Genomic DNA, 21,938 nt, shown 5'->3' on the forward strand with positions numbered 1-21,938 from the left:
TTGATGATGATACCTAAGTTTCGAGTTTTTGTTTTTTTTTTTTTGTTATTTTAAAAAGGTTGGACTCATAAAATATTTCCATTTAAGCCATGTTGATCTACAATTAAGTTTGTGAAAAGGTTGTTTGAGGAATGGGTATTTTGTGTCAATTTTTTTGTAGAAGAAAATTGAAAATTTATTGTGTTGCCTAGTTATAGGCAATATATTTTTTATGTCATTTACATAAATTTATAAAAAAAAAATATAAGCGAAAAGAAAATACTATTTCTTATACGTATTTTTTAGCAGAAAGGAGATTGGATCTTGATTGTGCGGTTCAGTTGCCCTATACTCTATATTTCATAAAAAACAGAATATTAAAAAATCAGCTTCTTTTTAGGCTTGGAAAAATATTTAAACAAAATATCAAGGCCTATTTTTAGGCTTGAAACAATATTTTTAAAAAAATCGAGGCCTATTTTTAGGCTTGAAGCTATATTTAAAAAAATCGAGGCCTATTTTTAGGCTTGAAACAGTATTTTTAAAACCAGTGAGCGGAGCAGTATAGTCAGACGGGGCCGACCATACGATACCCTACACAACTACCACTGAACTCTAATTTTCAGCAGATTTTTATTCCGAGCCTGGGTAATATTTCATGATAGTTGCACCCTCTTGTCCGATTAGAGGTCAACAGCTTCTCTTCATTCATATTCTGTACAGTCCTTCTAATTACTTATCCATATTCCCTTAACCGTGGGTTGTGTTGTGATGTTCGGCTTTATAATTGCGGCCTATAGATCGACTAGAAATAAAAAAAACACTGGTTCCCATGTCATCTATTGATTGTTGTCCTGCGCCCTAGCCACCTCTTTAGCTTCCTAGGGTTGTACAATATGCAGTTGTATACCATTGAAGAAAAAAATATTGTAGTCTGTATGGAAAAAAAAAATCCGTCACCACAAGAAAAATCTGCTCTGAAAGGGAATGTTCTGGTGTGATGCCAAATGTCCGAACCTTGACACGGTTGAAATTAATTCTTAGATCCAATTTCGCAACAACATTCGACATAAATACAACATATCAAGTACCGACAATTGTAAGCCACATAGTCCAATATGCCTGATGAGCCACTTAACCTACGGCGAAACGCGTCGCATAAATTATCTGATCATCACCGTTGCCCTTAACCATAACTCGAACCTCATGGAAAATTTCAAAGCGATCAGCGCTATATTTCCGCCCTCTAGTGTGGTAAGGGGGTTACTAAATAATATCTGAATACGTAAGTACCTGTAAATACTTGAGAGTAACTCCCACATCCAGATGTGGTATTTTGGTATTAGTATCAATTTGAAGGTCAACAACTCCTCTTGGCTATACAATATACTTCTCGGGTATATGTCCTTCAAGAGCATGTATATACGCCCCAGAATAAAAATTTTGAAAATTTTCACACAAAAGTCAGGGTCTATTTGACCCGCTAAATATTGACTGATTTTTATCAAAACAGGCATGTTTTTTCTTTGGCCCGATCTCCTTATCCGTGTAAAAATTCGCGATGTTTGGGAGATAATTGCGGCTTCTGGAGCGACAAGAAAATCATAGAAAAATTAAGTTTTGGATCCATTTCATCCCCTAAATATTAACCGATATTTACCAAAAACAATAGGGGTGTCTTCATTGGCCAGAACCCGCCCAACATGCGAAATTTCGTGAAGACTGGTCCATAACTGTGGCCTGTATCGAGTTTACAAATTATAATGGACACACATGTCTAGATCGACTCAGATAGTCGAGATATGACGATCGGTCATCAGGACCGATTTAATCTTCTTCAGGATCCTTATTCTTTTTTCTTTCTTCTATAAAAAAACCTTCCTGACAATTTTTCAGCGTATTTCTGTACAAAAATAAAAAATCCAAGGGAAGAAACCTTTCTCAGTTTCTGACGATTTTTTCTATAGAAAAAAGGACTTCCTGAGGTATTAACGAATATTGTTGTTTAGAAAAAAAGAATATTCCTCAGGACCTGTGTAATCTTCTTTGGGATCCTTATTCTTTTTCCTTCTATAAAAAAAGCCTTCCGAAGGGAACCTGACGATTTTTGTTCTATATAGAAAGAAGAATCTTCTTCAGGGGACTTAACAAATTTTTTCTATAAAAGCTTTCCAAAGGCGACCTGACGGATTTTTTCTATAGAAGAAAATCTTCCTTTATTCTATAGAAACAAAGTTCAGAAAAAAAACACTTGCGGTTTTTCTATAAAAAAGTATTTCTCAAGTCATGGCTAATTTTTTTCTATAAAAAAAATCTTTCGGCTCTGAAGAATTTTTTCTACAGAAAAAAGAATCTTCCTCAGACGGTCCTGACGATTTTTCTCTTTAGAAAAAATAATCTTCTTTAGGCTGTCATGACGAAATGTTTCTATAAAAAAGATATTTTAATACATGTAGAAAAAAAGTCTGCCTGACTATAGAAAAAAAGGCTTCCTCAGCGGACCTGAAGATTGTTTTATAGAAAAAAGTAGGTCCTGACGATTTTTTTTATAAAAAAAAAGAATCTTTCTCAGGCAAATTTTTACAGAATGACGAATTTGTTTACAGAAAAAAAGGTTCACCTCAGGGGACATGACAATTTTTCCATAAAAAAAGAATCTTCCTATAAATATCAATGATTTTCCTCATTATCGATTAAATGTTTAAACTGTATTTATTTATATAAAATCGATATATATATATATATATATATATATATACGATTTCTATCAATGATATATCAAATTGAGGATATCTAATTAAAATCTTAATAGAAAATATTGCATACTTTAAGGAGTATATTCATGCATATCATCGTCACACATCTAATGATGTAAAACCAACTAATTTTTCCTCATCATTCTCGTATCTTCTTGTATTACCCCTCTCCTTTTCTCTCCCATCCCGGTTTTTACACAACAAAACCTAACCACAAAATTTCTTAACGATACTACTACTATCATGGCTGGTTGTCTGGGTTTATTTGCCATAACCAACGCCTTTTACTGCATACACTGCATCGGCAGTGGCGCCTTTGAGCTGACGTAACCATAAATTTAACGGAAATTCAATTTCTTATATCATCGCAATATGCTAACCGCCGCATAGCTGAGGAGCTGCTATGCCTCACAACCAATCAAATTAGTCACAGTCAAAGATACTATGCTGCAGCAAAAATTCAGTGCAGTACATTATGCTACCCCCCGTCTGAATCATTTTGGGTTTTATCAGCGGCCTCTATGGTCGTTGGTCATTCGGCTCATCTATCATTTAAATATGTAAATATTTTTGTTAGTATGAAAAAACAAAATTCACAAAAAAAAAAATAAATAAATAAAATCGCATTTAGTTAAACATAACTTTTGGCAGTAGAATGAATATTCCTGGGCAATTGCATATTTTTAGGCGTCTGGTGGCACAAAAAATAGCTTGCCATTAATAGCCAGACAAGAAAACTGAAATATATATAACATTTTTTTAACGATTAAATTTTGTCTTCAGAGCATTGTGATTAATCAGCTGCTATTTATTTGTTATGCTATGCCTGAAAATATGCTACACATTTTGGGAGAGATGGTGACTACAAAGAAAGGAAATAAAAATTCCCAAAATGAATTCTAGAAGTGGATTTCGAAAATAATTGATTTCGAGTGTCATCTGTAACTATAGTAGCTAACAGGATCCTAAAATTATGCAACAAATTTTCAACAAAGGTCTTGTATATTTTTAGGAGTAACCTTAATACTTTAGGTAATTTGTAGCATACTTTCAAGCAATTTGTAGCATATTTTCAGGGGATATTATGAATTTTAAAATTATGAAAAATTGTGAATTTGTTGCATATTTTTAGGAGCCTAATAGCAAAGAAAATTCTGATAGCAATAACGTTATTGAATTGAAATACTTTCAAAATTTACTTTTAGGATTTTTTAAGCATATATTTTTGAATTTCCTTTATCCCTCAAATTTGTAGCATGTTTTTAGGCATCAAACTGGAAATTAATTTCGAAAAAAAATTGATTGTGAGTGCAATCTGTAGTTATTTTTTTCTATCGGGCTCCTAAAAATATGCAACAAAATATTCACAAAGGTCTTGCATATTTTTAGGAGTAACAATATTTCCTTAATACGTAGCATATTTTCAAGCAATTTGTAGCATATTTCCAGGGGATACTATACATCTTAAATAAGTATGCAGCAAATTGTAAATAATTTTTGGCATACTTTTAGGAGCTGATAGCAAAGAAAATGCGACAGCTTGGTATTAAGACTATGGAATTGAATTATTTTCGATTTCCTTTATCCCTTAAATTTGTAGCATATTTTTAGGTATCGAATTAGAAATAAATAGTAACTGTGATTGATAGATGTTTGCTAAATTTCTTTCTAAGATTTTGGGTTTCAATCTTTGAAAATAATTGATTGCGAGTGCCATATGTAGCTATTTTTGCTATCGGGCTCCTAAAAATATGCAACAAAATATTCACAAAGGTCTTGCGTATTTTTAGGAGTAACAGTATTTTCTTAATTCATAGCAGGATATTATGCATCTTAAATAAACATGCAGACAATTGTAAATAATCTGTTGCATATTTTTTGCAGCCTGCTAGCAAAGAAAATGCGACAGCTTGGTAATAAGACTATGGAATTGAATTATTTTCGAAATATTCTTTTAAAGTTTTTTTTCTTAATATTTTTGAATTTCCTTTATCCCTCAAATTTATAGAATATTTTTAGGCATCGAATAAGTAATAAATAACAACTGTGAATGATAGATTTTTTACTATATTTCCTTCTAAGATTTTGATTTTTAATCCTTGGTATAAATTTTGAATATAATAGATTTAGAGTTTTTTATGCTAATATTCTGTTGTTATTTGGCTCTCAAAAATATTGAACAAAATATTAAAAAAAAAATTTTTTTGCATATTTGTAGGGGTAACAATAGTTCCAATATTTGTAGCATATTTTCAGGAGGGTTACAGCGAATCTTAAATATATGCAATAACTTGTGAATAATTTGTTGCCTATTTTTAGAAGCCTGATAGCTTGGCAATAAGACTATTGAATTGAATTATTTTCAAAATTTAATTTTAGGATTTATTTTGTTTTTATTTTTTGAATTTCCTTTATCCCTCGAATTAATAGCATATTCTTAGGCACCGAACTCAACTGGGATTGAGAGATTTTTACTAAATTTCTTTCTAAGATTTTGATTTTTAATACTTGAAGTAAATTTTGAAAATAATAGATTTCGAGTTTTTTTCTGCTAATAGTTTGTTGTTATTTGGCTCCCAAAAATATGCAACGAAATATTTAATTTTTTTTTGCATATTTGTAGGGGTAACAATAGTTCCGAAATTTGTGGCATATTTTCAGGGGGGTTACAGCGTATTTTAAATATATGCAATAACTTATGAATAATTTGTTGCCTACTTTTAGGAGTTAGATAACAAAAAATTGCTAGAAATTAAAAATGAGACCTTCAATTCCAAATATTTTCTTTAATTTTCTTCTAGATTCCATTTTTTGCTTTTTCATATATTCATTTTTGCATATCGCGTATTTCCCAAACTTGAAGCATATTTTTAGGCATCGAAATAAAAAATACATAGCAAAAACGATGTATATTTGTAGGGGTAACAATAGTTCCGAAATTTGCGGGGGTTACAATAAATCTTAAAAGTATTAAAAAAAATGTAAACAAAATTGTTGCCTATTTTTAGGAGTCTGATATCAAAAAATTGCTAGAGAATAAAAATGAGACACATGATTAAAAATACTTTTTTAATTGACTTCTAGCTTTTTTATTTTATTTTTTTAAATATACATTTTTGGATCTCATGTATCTCCCAAATTTTTAGCCTATTTTTAGGCATCGAACTAGAAATGCATAGCAACTGTAAATAATAAATGTTTATTAAATGTTTTTCTAAGTTTTTGGTTTTCAAAATTACATTTCTTTGAGCCACGGTATTCCATTTGCTGCCAAAACCAACAAATCCTCAACTCAGTTGCCAAAGAAAATTATGAAATACTAAATTTTTCGGGCATTTATTTATTCACTGAGAGAAAGAGAGAGAGAGGTGACTGGCGGGATAGCCGTTCATTTTCCAAAAAAAGAAATCCTCAATTGTAAATAATTTGTAAGTCCTATGAGTAATAAACATTTAGCATGTTGCAGGTCTTTTTCTCTCTCTTGTTGTTATTTATAATTTACATTTTATTGTATTTTTGTTGTTGTAAATGTTTTTTTTTTCATGTAGTATATATGGAAATCATACACACACATTGTGTTGTGTCCTTCGTAAACCATCCACCATGATCCGGACAAGACAACATTCCCAATGAACATTTTATATTCGGTTTTTATGTTGTATACTTTTGGGCATTACATTTATTACACATCATTTGTGTCTGTTCATTTGTTTAAATTAAGATTAACTTGGTAGCTGGATGGCTGACTGGAGATAGGGGATTTGCCCAACTGCACAATAATTTGAATATGGAAATATTTTTTGAAAAAAAAAACGATATACAAGCCGATTTTATGGTTAATAATTAAACATGGATTCCCAATGACCAGGTGATAAGCATTACTAAAATATATAATTATTTTTTGGGAATTTTAAAAATTTATCCAATTTAATCCAAATGGTTATTTGGTAAATCTTCTGCTTGAACATGTGTTAATTGCATTGCATATGTTTAGGCTTAAATTGTTTAATTTATTTAATAAACTATTGCCTACATTTTTGATGTTAAGAAACTCATTTTCAAATATGTCTCTATGATAACTAATGCCATAAAGTATGCAATACATTTGTACAAAATACAGCTTAAAGTATGCACTATTATTTTCCAAAGGCTGTCAAAGAGGATTTTTATTTTCCATCAATTGTTTGGTTGAGGAGACTTTTTTGTATAACAGAAAATCATCTGGTCACCTGCGAACGTCTTTTTTTCTATATAAAAAAAATTATGATCAGATCCCCTGACGATGACTTCCAAAAAAGAAATTAAAACTAAATAAATAAATACTTGAAGTAAATTTCGATAATACTTGATTTCGAGTGTCAGCTGCTGTGGTTGCTACCAGCTCCTAAAAATATGCAACAAAATATTATCAAAGGTTTGCATATTCTTAGGAGCCAAAATATATGAATATATCAGGCAATTTGTAGCATATTTTCAGGGGATACTAAAAATCTTTAAAACTATAAAAAGTTGAGAATTTTGTGCCTATTTTTAGGAGCCTGATAGCCAAGTCTACATATTAGTAATAGTCTACATATTAGTAATAGATTTATTTATTTTTGTTTTTGAAGTTCCTGTATCCCTCAAATTTATAGCATATCCTTAGGTATCACATTATAAATAATTAGTAATTGTGAATGATAAATTTTTGCTAAATTTTGATAACGATGATATTTTTTTCTTAAAAAAATTCTGATCAGGTACCCTGACGATAAATTTTTTCTATAGAAAAAAATGTTGTGAGTCATACTGAGGAGATTTCTTTTCTATGGAAAACAATTGTGATCTGGTCCCCTGAGAATGACTTTTTCCTATAGGAAAAATGTGATCAGCTTTCCTGAGAATGACTATAACAAAATATAATCAGGTCCCCTGAGGATGACTTTTTGTATATATAAAAACATTTCCAGGTGACATTACTTTTTTTCTTCAGAAATTGATCCGTATTGATCAGGTCCCCTGAGGATGTCTTTTCTCCATGGGAAAAATTGTGTTCTGGTCCCCTGAGGATTACTTTTTTCTATAGAAAAAATTGTGATGGTGTCTCCTGAACTGATTACCTAATGGGGCAATCAGTTCCCCTGCGGTGAAAAGTTACATATTTTATAATATTTTTTTTTTTTTTTTTTTTTTTTTTTTTGGAAAATTCTCTATAAATAAAACTCTCTTCTGTGGACAAAATATTCCGTAAAATAACTTTCCAGACGACCTTTCACATAATTTTCAAAATTTTTATTGCATACTTTACTTTTCTATCAATCACTTTAAGTTCATTATGATTGCCGTTTATTGGGCCGTATACGTATTGACAACACGTATACGACACCAACTAGAATTATCCCTCAGATTATTAAAGCCCTTAAGCAGGCGTTTTAGCTATTGAAACTCCGATCGGCATAATTTCACCTGTTTAAAGAAGTCCCTATGAAAATATTCTGCCGATGGACAAAATGAAAAAATCGACTGTTTATAGACGTCCTTATGAAGTCATTATTCAATATGTCTTAGTTCACTATAGGTCGAAGAAAATATGTGCGTCAAAAATAACTGTAGATTTTAACAAACATGGTGTACAATACAAAGTTTCTATAAATATTTAAGCTCATTATGATTGTTGTTTATTGGGCCGTATGCGTACTGACAACACGTATACGACACATACTAAAAATAGTCATCAGATTAATTAGGCTCGTGAGTAGGCATTTCCATGATAGATACTTCGGAAGGGATATGCAGGAGATCTGGTAAAAGATTGGCGTTGTTTGTTTATGTTTAAAGAAATCCTCAAGATGGTATTATGCCTAAGGAGAACTTGAAGAATAGCTGCTGTTATATAGTCCTATGATTACAGTTTATTGGGCCGTATACGTATTGACAACACGTATACGATACAAACTAGAAATATCCATTAGATTAATGAAGCCCTTAAGTAGGTGTTTTACCTATAGAAAGCGATTTGTAGAATACGCAGGAGATCTGAATGAAGCCCTTAAGTAGGTGTTTTACCTATAGAAAGCGATTTGTAGAATACGCAGGAGATCTGGTAAAAGATTGGCGTTGCTTGGTATGTTTAAAGAAATCTTCAAGGAGATATTATGCCTAAGGAGATTGCAGTTTGTATACGTATTGACAACACGTATACGATACAAACTAGAAATATCCATTCGATTTATGAAGCCCTTAAGTAGGTGTTTTACCTATAGAAAGCGATTTGTAGAAGATCTGCTAGGAGTTTCCTGTTTATAAGATCGTCAGGGGTTCGTCTGTTTTATGAAGTCCTCAAAGTATTCTGCCTATGAAAAACTTGAAGAAAAATCTGTTATTGATGGATGTCCTTATAAAATGCATGAAATCATTGTTTAAATTGCCTTAGTCCACTATTGATCGAAGAAAATCGTGTGTCCATGATTTTATAAATCTATTGTTTATGGACGTCCTTATAAAATGCATGAAATCTTTATTTAAACTACCTTAGTCCACTATAGATCGAAGGAAATATGTTTGTCCAAAACGAACACGAATTTTTTATTGCATACTTTAAGGCTCTTAAATGGCCAAAATTACGATAAAGAAAATGTCTTTGTCTATACATATAAATAATAATACAGCAAATTTGATTATCATTAAAATTTCAAATTATTCGTGTTGTTGTTGGTATTTGTCTAGGCTCACACACTTTTGTGCTGCATACTTTCAGGGTAATTAAATGAGATTATTTGATAAAATCCAATAAATAATATTTAAATTTTTTGTTTAGGGGTATTATTTTAAAACATTTTAACAGATTAGAGTATTATTGAAATGAAAGCCATAAAATGTGTTGTTGTATTCTAATTGTAGTTGTTGTTTTTGTCCATGATGTTATTACCATGGCAATTTGTTTGGCGAATGAAAAAATAATTTTTCAATTAGTTTACATTGTGATAACGAAATTAAAATAGCATTGGCATACATTTAGGCGTTTGTTTTGTTGTTTTTTTTTCAATTTTGGTCATAACCGTAAAAATAAATACAATAAAATAAATCTAATTTAATGCTGATGTGGTTGGAATAACCTGGTGATAACCCAATAACAATAAGACCGGAAAAAATGCAATTAACACTTTTTTGGAAAAACCAGGCAGCAAATAAAACAATTTTAATTTCAGAATAATGGACCATTGAAATTTTGTAGGCAAATTAAAAATAACAAAAACCGACAGACAGGCAAACACAAAATTAAAACCCAATACTTATGAATAGATTTTTAAGCTCTTGGGTTTGCCATTTTAGGTCATTGCTATTAAAAAGTCATTTGAATATTGTTTTTATTGCATTATAAGAGGATTGAGAGGACAATTGTGAAATAAATCTCTAAAATAAAATGGGATTATAAACATTGAAATTGTCATTTTTTGTGGCAAATGAAATTATTATGGTATTATGTAGAAACTTTGCTAAATTCCTGGTCATACTTACAAAAAATGTATAAAGAATAGGAATTAGGATTTTTTTTCTTCTTACCTGAAATGAGAAATGAAAGGAATAAAAATATATTAAATACAAATTTCCAATATAAATAGGATGTGGCCTAATACAGGGTTGCCCATATTCGACGGACCCATCTGGCAACGCCATAACTTTTGACAGAGATGTCACATCGCTTAATGACAAATCCAAGCAGATTTTTACCATGAACCAATACACGCCACGCGAAATAGTTGAAATTTATATTAAACAAACTTTTGGGGCTGCACAAAGCTATAATACCCTGACAACATAGTTGTGTAGGGTATAAAAATTACCAGGTGAGCATTACTTTTTTTCTTCAGAAATTGATCCGTATTGATCAGGTCCCCTGGTAAGGCTCTTTCTAATCCGAAGAGGCCATATAAAAGTCGACGAAGGCGATTGGCCTAGAATATCGCTGCCGTATGAGCCAGTGTTGAGAGGCCCCCAGGAACATCCCAAAAACGCCGTTATAAGCAGTTGGGCATGGCTCGGTCTACTTTACAACGGATTATTCGCATTGATTTGCCTTTGTTCCCGTACAAAATTCAATTGACGCCTGTGGTCAAGCCTCGTCTGGGCCCAAAGAGTCATCGAAATGGCCAAAGATGACGAGCAATTTTGGAACAAAATTATCATGTCCGATGAAGACCATTTCACATTGAATGGGACCGTAAATAAGCAAAATTGCCGTTTTTACGCCACTGAAAATCCTCAGGAGATTCAAGAAGTGCCTCTTTATGACGAAAAAGTCACAGTTTGGTACGGCATTAATGCGAAAACGGTCATTGGGCCGTTTTTCTTCCAAAATGAAAATGGCCATGCTGTTACCATCAATCAGGAGCGTTATCGCGACATGATGACCAATATTGTGATGCCAATTATTTGTCGAAAGCGTATGTGGCAGTTCTGGTTTCAACAAGACGGCGCTCCACCGCACACAAGTCGCATAACAATCGATTTTCTGAAGAATTTGTTTCCGGGCCGTTTGATGTCGAAAAGTGGTGATTTGGACTGGCCACCGCGTTCGCCCGATTTGACGCCGCCTAACTTCTTCTTGTGGGGATATTTGAAGTCAAAGGTTTACGTTAACAAGCCAAGGACCGTAGAAGAGCTCAAGGACAACATTCGTGAATAAATAGACGCTATTACGGCCGAAATGTTGGCAAATACTATGGAAAATGCAGCAAAAAAGGCACAATACGTCATCAACGCCAGAGGCGGCCATTGCAGAGATATCATATTCAAAAATTGATGTAAACAAATCTTCTTGGAACAAATTAAATGATTAACATTGCCAACCGCCAGAGTTTTATTTTTTTCTTTGATTTTTTTTTAACATGGGTCCGTCGAATATGGTCAAATCTGTATTTCCAATTTATTCAAACAATATTTAAGTTCATATGATGTTTGACAACACGTATACGACACATACTAAAAATATCCATCAGATTATTGAAGTCCTTGAGAAGGCGTTTTGGTTATAGAAATTTTCAAAGAGATCAGTAGAAGATATGCTAAAAATTTTCGGCGTTCGTATGTTTAAAGAAGTCATCATGGTCTACAAAACCTGATATTTATAGACGTCCTTGTGAAACGCATGAAATCTTTATTTTATCTGTCTTAATCCAATATATATCGAAGAAAATATGTTTGTCCAAATTAACTGTAGATTTTTACAATTGTCTTATATATAACACAAATTTTCAATTGATTTTTAAGTTAATTTTGATTGCTGTTCATTGGGACGTATACGTATTGACAACATGTATACGACACATACTAAAATATCCATCAGATTAAAAAGGCTTTTGAGTAGACATTTTGACTACCAGAAACCCCAAAAGGGATCTAGAGAATATCTGCTAAAAGTTGTCTGTCTATTAGATCGGCGTAATTTCATCTGTTTAAAGAAGTCCTCAACAAAGTATTGTGCCTATGGAAAACTTCTAGAAACATCTATTATTTATGGACTTCCTTATAAAACGCAGGGAATCTTTATTTAATTTGTCTTAGTCCACTATAGATCGAAGAAGATACGTGTGTCCAAATTAACTGTAGATTTTAACAAACGTCGTATATAGCACGAATTTTCAAACAACATTTAAGTTCATTTCACTGGGACGTATACGTATTGACAACACGTATGCGACACAATCTAAAAATATCCATCCGTTTAATGAAGCCCTGGAGTAGGCGTTTAGCTATTGAAACTGTAGTTGATCTGTAGTAGATCTCGTAAAAAAATTTTGTTAATATGATCGGTGTATATTCGTATGTTTAATGAAGTCCTTAAGAAGGTATATCGCCTATAGAAAACTTGAAGAAAAATCTGCAGTTTATAGACTCCTTAAACACTATATATCGAAGAAAATACGTTTGTTCAAATTAACTGTAGATTTGTACAATCGTCTTATATAACACAAATTTTCAATCAAGTTTTAAATTCATTATGATTGCAGTTCATTGGGACGTATATGTATTGACAACACGTATACGACACATACTAAAAATATCCATCAGATTATTAATAAGACCCTTGTAGGCATTTTCGTTATAGATACTGCGAGAGGTATCTGTAGAAGATCTGCTGAAAGTTTCCTTCTTATAAGATCTGCGGAGGTTCGCCTGTTTAAAGAAGTCCTTATGAATAACTTGAAGAAGAAAATCTGCCTTTCAGGACGTTTAGTCCTTATAAACGCATGCATTTTTTTATTTTATTATTTCTTTGTCTACTATAGATCAAAGAAAATCGTTAGTCCAAATTAACTGTAGATTTTAACAAACGTCGTATATAACACGAATTTTCAAACAATATTAAAGTTCATTATGATTACAGTTTATTGGGACGTATACGTATTGACAACACGTATACGACACAAACTAGAAATATGCATCAGATTAATAAGGCCCTTGACTAGACGTTTTGGCTATAGAAAATCCGAAAGGGATCTATAGAAGATCTGGTAAAATGTTCTGTTTTTAACATCTGCGGATATTCGTATGTTTAAAGAAGTCCTAAAAAGGTATTCGGCCTATGGAGAACATGAAGAAAAAACTGCTGTTTATAAACGTCCTCTAAGAAACATCATCTATAACACAAATTTCAATCAATATTTAAGTCCAATAAAAGTTCAGTTTATTGGGACGTATACATATTGACAACACGTATACGACACAAACTAAAAATATTCATCAGATTAATAAGGGCATTTAGTTAGCGTTTTCGTTATAGATACTCCGAAAGGGATATGTAGAAGATCTTGTAAACGTTTTCTGTTTATAAGATCTGCAGAGATTCGTCGCTTTAGTGATATCCTCAAGTATGTCCTCTGCTTATGGAGAACTTGAAGAAAGTTATTCATATTGAATCGATAGTACAATCCATGTTTGTCTATACGCTTAGTTTCATTTTGGAATACTTTCATAAAGTGGATTTTCGATAAATTTTTCATAATGCCAAGGACTCAAGACCCTTAGGTAGGTTCTAAAGAATATCTATAGAAGACCTGTAAAGGTTGTAGAAGGATATCTGAGGAAGGTCTGTAAATTAGGTGAATACGGTTTTCTATTTGTGAACGAATTTAAAGTCTTCTGTCCAAACGAGACCTGAAAAATATCTTCTCCAAAAGATGAAATGATGTTCTGTCTATAAAAGGCACGTCAATGATCGTTGGTCTGTAAAGTAGAAAATCTTTGATCTATAAAAGTCCTTTAACTAAAAATCTAAAAAATAAATGGAATATTTCTTATAGAATTAAAGATTATTCGGAACATATAAAAATATATAAAAATGATCGAATTCTTCTTTTCAAAGCTATAGAGCGTATGACTATTGACAGTAATCATAAGCATAGTGGTTGCGATTTGTTTACGATTCTTTTTCAGGGACAATCAGAGCGTATATTTTTTAAAGAAAAATTTCTCGTAGTCTTTTAAGGTGGGGATTGTTTTAAAAAACGATTTTTCAAGGATTAAAACAAGGCGTGGATTTTCAAAGAATACTTTTTCATGGATAAAAACTAGGCTTCAAAGAATATATTTTTTTAAGGGATCAGGTGTTTCATGGACCAAAACAAGGCGTGGATGTTGTAAAGAATACTTTTTCAAGGATCAAAACAAGGCTTGGAATTTCAAAGAATATTTTTTCAGGGGTCAAAACAAGGCGTGGATGTTGTAAAGAATACTTTTTCAAGGATCAAAACAAGGCTTGGAATTTCAAAGAATATTTTTTCAGGGATCAGAGATTTCATGGATCAAAACAAGGCTTGGAATTTCAAAGAATATTTTTTCAGGGATCAGAGATTTCATGGATCAAAACAAGGCGTGGATGTTGTAAAGAATATTTCTTAAGGATACAAATAAAAGTTATAGAAGAAGTCCTGAAGCAGGTCTGTAAATTAGGTGAATGTTATTCTATTTGTGCAAGAATTTAAAGCTTCCAAACTAGACCTGAAAAAAATCTTCTCCAAAAGAAGAAATGATTTTCTGTCTATAAAAAGCACGCCAAAGATTGTTGGTCTGTAGAGGATCTTTGAAAATAGTCGATCTACAAAAGTTCTAAAAAGGTTTTCGGTCTATGGTAGGTCCTGTTACATGTATTCGATTTGTAGGAGAATGTTTTATCTTTAGAAGATTCGGAGAAGATGTTGTGTGTTAGAAAGACCTGAAGGTTTATTTTTTATTAATACTATTATTATTATAGACTTATATTCTGATCATATAAAACCTGAAATGAGCCTTCACTTTGTAGACAAGCGTCTTAATAAAGCCTTTGTTATATTGAAGGCACGAAGAGGGCATTCTATCTATGGACCCCTATGGACAAGAATAACAAAGTGATGAGAGACCACTTTTTTGCATAAATAATGTTAATAATTATTTTTTATCATCATCTATGTTCATTACAATCTAAAGATCATTGGGACGTATGAGTATTAACACGTATACAACCTAAAATTTCAAAAATTGTATTCTGAGAAAGAATGAGTTATAGGATAAGGGAATAAGGACTTCTGTCTATTGAAACCCGGAAAATATCAAATGTAATGCCTACGAAACTTTTCAGTTCTTCTGATCAGTCCATTTTTGGTAAAATCGTAAAAAAAATCGGAATATTTTTAACATCACGTACAATCATCATATTTTAAGACAGGGATAAGGTTCAGACACAGAAGAATGCCCATCATCTGGGAACACAAACATTTTTATTACAATTTTCAATCGACTTTTTTCCCCCATTAAATATACGTTTTGACAATACGTATACGCCACAAATTGCAAAAATATCTAATTTAAGTATTTAAAGGGGACTCCTAAGAAAAATTCTTCTTGAAATCGTCAATTTCCGGCAAATAAATATCATAAAATATTTTGTACAATATTTTTATTGCTGCATAAATAGTGCAGCATATTTTCATAATAACCAATTGTGATAATTATTCCGAGCATACTTTTCTCCCTTTACCATTGAATTAAACACAATTTTCATATAAAATATAAAAACAAAAAATAAAACAGAATCTCTTCAGAATATATATTCTTGTCAAATACTTTAAGGCTTTGTGCAAATTTTGTGGAAACCCAAACAAATTAAAAAGAGAAACAAATACTATAATACTAACTGCAAATACCGAAAAGGGAGGCAAAATGCAATGCCGCCCAGAAGTATGCAACACAAAGAAACAACTTCAATTGAATGCATATTTCATGGATATTTCTACATTTGCATATTCTGCTGCTTGTGGATTCTACTTATGGGTAAGGACGAGAAGGAGGCGAAAAAGTGAAATAGTTAAAGAAGATGAACATGAATACAGGACGAAGAAGAAAATACTAATAATTCTTTATTTATTCCATGGAAAAGTATAAAACTTAAATGAAACATATGACGCATTTGTCATCATCGTCAGCGTGAGCATCTCCATAACAGCAGAAGAAAGGACGAATGCAAAAGAACTATGGTAATTGCAAACATTCAAAGCAAAGCCTTGAAAGAGAGCACAAAAAAAAAAGAAATAAAATTTCTATCCTTAATGCAAATAAATATGAATTATTTTGAGTTGGTATTTGTTGCTCGACTTATTCAAAAGGAGCATGTAAGGTAGCCATCTATTTATGGTTTACTAGGAATTTTATTTTCAAATCGAATATATACAAATTAATAAGAAATTTTCAACTATTCCTTCAGTGCAAAGCCATATAGCCATAGAGCGTACGAGTATTGACAGTAATCATACGCACAGTGGTTTACAATTGTTCATTATGCTTTTGAATAAGATTTTTTCAAAAAAATATTTTTATGGACCTAAAAGAAACGTAGAATTTTTAAAAAATATTTTTAAGGGTCAACATGAGACATGGATTTTTTTAAAGAATTTTCTTAAGATCCTACAAAAGGCGTGGACTTTTTAAAAACTATTTTTAAGAGCCTACGAAAGGCGTGGATTTTTTAAGGACTATTTTTGAGAGCCTACAAAAGGCGTGGATTTTTTAAATAATTTTTTCCCAAGCCTACAAAAGGCGTGGATTTTTTAAAGACTATTTTTAAGAGCCTACAAAAGGCGTGAATTTATTAAAGAATATTTTTAAGAGCCTACAAAAGGCGTGGATTTAAAAAAAAAAAACATTTTTAGGAGTCCACAAAAGGCGTGAATTTTTTAAAGAATATTCCAGGAGTCCACAAAAGGCGTGGATTTTTTTTTGGATACTTTAAAGAATATTTTTAGGGGTCCACAAAAGGCGTGGATACTTCAAAGAATATTTTTAGGGGTCCACAAAGGCGTGGATACTTTAAAGGATATTTTTAGGGGTCCACAAAAGGCGTGGATACTTTAAAGGATATTGTTAGAGGGTCTATATGAGACGTGGATTTTGTTAAGAATATTTTTAGATGGTCTATATGAGGGGTGGATTTTTTAAAGGATATTTTTAGAGGGTCTATATGAAGCGTGGATTTTTTAAAGAATATTGTTAGAGGGTCTATATGAGGCGTGGATTTTTTAAAGAATATTTTTAGAGGGTCTATATGAGGCGTGGATTTTTTAAAGAATATTTTTAGAGGGTCTATATGAGGCGTGGATTTTTTAAAGAATATTTTTAGAGGGTCTATATGAGGCGTGGATTTTTTAAAGAATATTTTTAGAGGGTCTATATGAGGCGTGGATTTTTTAAAGAATATTTTTAGAGGGTCTATATGAGGCGTGGATTTTTTAAAGAATATTTTTAGAGGGTCTATATGAGGCGTGGATTTTTTAAAGAATATTTTTAGAGGGTCTATATGAGGCGTGGATTTTTTAAAGAATATTTTTAGAGGGTCTATATGAGGCGTGGATTTTTTAAAGAATATTTTTAGAGGGTCTATATGAGGCGTGGATTTTTTAAAGAATATTTTTAGAGGGTCTATATGAGGCGTGGATTTTTTAAAGAATATTTTTAGAGGGTCTATATGAGGCGTGGATTTTTTAAAGAATATTTTTAGAGGGTCTATATGAGGCGTGGATTTTTTAAAGAATATTTTTAGAGGGTCTATATGAGGCGTGGATTTTTTAAAGAATATTTTTAGAGGGTCTATATGAGGCGTGGATTTTTTAAAGAATATTTTTAGAGGGTCTATATGAGGCGTGGATTTTTTAAAGAATATTTTTAGAGGGTCTATATGAGGCGTGGATTTTTTAAAGAATATTTTTAGAGGGTCTATATGAGGCGTGGATTTTTTAAAGAATATTTTTAGAGGGTCTATATGAGGCGTGGATTTTTTAAAGAATATTTTTAGAGGGTCTATATGAGGCGTGGATTTTTTAAAGAATATTTTTAGAGGGTCTATATGAGGCGTGGATTTTTTAAAGAATATTTTTAGAGGGTCTATATGAGGCGTGGATTTTTTAAAGAATATTTTTAGAGGGTCTATATGAGGCGTGGATTTTTTAAAGAATTTTTTTAGAGGGTCTATATGAGGCGTGGATTTTTTAAAGAATATTTTTAGAGGGTCTATATGAGGCGTGGATTTTTTAAAGATTTAGAGGGTCTATATGAGGCGTGGATTTTTTAAAGATTTAGAGGGTCTATATGAGGCGTGGATTTTTTAAAGAATATTTTTAGAGGGTCTATATGAGGCGTGGATTTTTTAAAGAATGTTTTTAGAGGGTCTATATGAGGCGTGGATTTTTTAAAGTATATTTTTTGAGGGTCTACATGAGGCGTGGATTTTTTAAAGTATATTTTTTGAGAGTCTACATGAGGCGTGGATTTTTTTAAAGTATATTTTTTAAGGGTCTACTTTTCACTCACGAAGTATGCAATAGTTTTTTTCTATAATTCTCTAACAATTTATTGCTAGTGAAATGCTCTAGTTTTCACTTTTAGTTTTGCCATATAAAAAAACACATAGATATGATTTAATTTGACAATCATAGAAAGGCGGCGGATGTTTGAAGGCAGATCCGCTGTTGTTGTTGCTGCTGTTATTGAAATGTTTTCCGGCGAATTTAATTGTTTTGTGAATGAATGGTAGATTTGTGCATAGATAGATTACAAAAACAGAAGCATAATTATAGGCACTGTATAGCCATCCATACGTAGCTAGTATATTTGTGTGTGTGTGACACACACGCACACACACATAGAGACGAGATCCCAAAACATGGCCAAAGGGCATTTCAAATGGAATGAAAACTAGAACAACGTGCTCAATTGAAACTTGGCTATTTGGATCAACACTGTGCTGTTGTTGTTGTCGTCCTTGTTGTTGTTACAGTAGCAGCTGCTACTGAATGAATGGTAGGAGGATAAGGATGATGATGACGACGACGAGGACGACAATGATGATGATGCTGTTGTTGTTATATATAAGCCGCTATGGTCCTGCTGTATAGATATATAAACATACAACATTGTGCGGCGGGTGGGGGCACAGGGGAGAGAGTGGAGTAGGGAAACAAAATATGAAATAATGGCTGTGAAGCAGAAACTAGAAAAATAGAACAGAAACGTGAAATGAAAAATAAAATATATTTCCTTTTATTATTTACTTTAAGGGTGTGTGTGGTGGTGCGTAAAATGCCGTAGCAGGAGCGCAACCACTAACACAAATGGCGGCTGGAAGCCATAACAGAGATAACAACAATAATAATATAGCATACTTTTGGGATAATTTTTTTTTAAGTAGCAAGAAGAGGGGTTGATGTTATAATTTTAAAAAAAATGATAATTAGTTTTTTAATTTTAATTAAGTTGGCCCAACCAATTATCCTTTCTCCCGGAATAATAATTAAAGAAGCAATTACCTAACCAAAGATAAAAAACTACTGCAGTAACTTATTCTCACACAAATATCCTTTATCTATATAATCATCACAAGGAATATCTTCTATGGACCTAACTTTTATTTAGGTTCACAAGAAACTGATATAAAGTACTGTTGTTGTTGTTTTTATTTTCTTCTTTTTTTCAAATGATTTCACTCTTCGATTTCTCAGACGGAAAGAGCCACACACAATACACTCAAAACACCCGCTGCCGACCTTTATTGCTTAAAGGTGATAGCACACACATAAACATAAATATATGAATTTTTTCTTGTTTAGAAAAGTCCTTAGAAGAAGTCCTTTTCACAAACTTGTTTACAATGACGAGATACTTTTCAGATATAACTGCATTTGTGTGTGTGTGAGCAATGATTTTGTTGTTGTTGTATATTTTTTGATTTGACACAATCACACACAAAAATCACTGTCGATATACAAAAAATATCCGCGACCACGCTGACTAACTGATGCTATGCGGAGCCTAGTCAAAGTGCAATCGAAAACCGTTTAAAGTTAGCCGAACACAACGACCTTTTAGTTGACACGAAAAATTGGAACTGACACCAAAAACATGCCAAACACGGCGTTAATTTACGTAAAACTTTATTATGGTCGCCATCTATGCACACAAATGAGACATATTTTCTTTTTAATTGGAGAGTGAGAGAGAGAGAGAGCGTGAAAAAGAGAAGCCAAATAATGAACACGCAAGTCCTTTAGGGCCCATGAATGTATGGGAATGTCTTTGTGTGTGACAGGATGCTGCAATCGTCATACTTTCCCTTGACTTTCACAACAAAATGCCACAGCAATAAAAAGCTTTTTGTTGAAACACAAATATTTGCTTTGAGCTTTTATTGAAGATTGCTTTTTGCTGTGCTGGCTCAGTAAAGTCCTTGGAAGAGTGATTTATTGTGCAAATGAAGTAGAAAGTTTCTTTTTCGAGAGAGAGAGAGAGAGAGAGAGAGAAAGGAAGAGTTGGAGTGCTAAGCAAATCACAACGTTGCCATACTTTTAAAATTAAAAAAAATATGATGGTACAACTCCCCGTCTCACCACACGTTCCGAAACGTAGTAATTCATAGGAACTATTAAGCAATAGGAACTTTAGTAGATGCAATTCCGCAACAATAGTCGACATAAATACAACTTATCAAGTAAAGACATTTGTAAGCCACACTGCCCATTATGCCTGATGAGCCCCTTAACCAACGTCGAAACGCGTGGTGGGAATGTAGTATCTCTCTGGCTTTCCTTTTCATTGCAACTCCGATCATGTAGCTCATCTCGAAAGAATTAATAAAAAACAAACATTTACATTAATGATCCTTCGCCTTAATAAGGCATAAAACCAAACCTAAAAAAATTCAGCTTGAGCCCGTCTGAGATTTGAACCCTGGTTCCCATGGCATCTGTTGATGTCCGCGTGCGTTCAAAGCCAAATTTTTTCTATATCTATTTGCTCGCAGCCAATTTTTTACAGCCTCCAGGAATACTCCTCCACCTTAATCTAAGGCTTTCATTATACCTTTTATTTCCTTAATATTAGCTACATTTTTAGGTATGCTGTCTCCCTTTCGGTTCAATCTATGTTTCATACTTTAGATCAGCTTCAATTGCTTCCGCTTCATGTACGACTGTCTTCTCTTGTCCATGATATGCCGTTATTCTAGGCATTTGTCCGCTTCTAGTTAACTCCTCAGGCTTTCTGGAATTATACAACTTTTTGACGCCATCACAGGAATTGATTTATCGCCTTGCTTTACCCCAACCAATCTTCATCCCCGGCTTCCATGGGGAACACATCACCATTTTCTTCTTCATTCAGGAGATCTACTTCGTGATCCTGTTTTTCATAACCCTCAAGTTCTAAATTACGCGTTTTCGAGCACATTCTTCCATGGTATTTCTATCACTGAAATTTTATCCACCAGCACCATTGAACTCCAGCTCCATCTTTACTTCTTGCAAATATATTCCCTTCAAAGCGAGGACTTGCCGGGGCACCATAATTTCAATGAAAGATTTTAGCCTAGTAGACAGCACCTTCATTATAATTTGTAGAATATATCTGCATTTTCTGGAAACAACATTCTAAGCTCCATATATGATGCCTTCAAAGACCCCATTACAATTAACGATGTGTTTTTAGACAAATCATGTCTCAAGTCGATACATCGGCTAATTACATTGACATGCTAAACAAACCATTACTTGTGTCTTCTAATTACATAGTCGGCTTCATTGTAGACATCCTCCAATGCAAAATCATACATTCCGGAGTTCTTGGCAAAGACTAGAAAATATAAGTCCAGATTATCCCTCTACCTTTATAATGGTTTCACACATTTGAGTAACCTGATTCAGTTCC

General features: G+C 32.5%; 1 protein-coding gene across 1 annotated transcript in view; it reads right to left on the reverse strand.

The window, feature by feature from the left end:
- Positions 1-21,461, reverse strand: part of LOC133328412 (syndecan-like) — a 146,127-nt gene extending 124,666 nt beyond the window's left edge. Inside the window, exon 1 of the mRNA XM_061536982.1 lies at positions 21,334-21,461. Coding sequence (XP_061392966.1) covers positions 21,334-21,461 — 128 coding nt within the window. The remainder of the gene's footprint in view (positions 1-21,333) is intronic.
- Positions 21,462-21,938: the final 477 nt, after the last annotated feature.

Source organism: Musca vetustissima, unplaced genomic scaffold (genome assembly GCF_032173495.1).
Source record: "Musca vetustissima isolate MV318-11 ecotype Yass unplaced genomic scaffold, APGP_CSIRO_Mvet_v1 utg23951, whole genome shotgun sequence".
NCBI lineage: Eukaryota > Metazoa > Arthropoda > Insecta > Diptera > Muscidae > Musca > Musca vetustissima.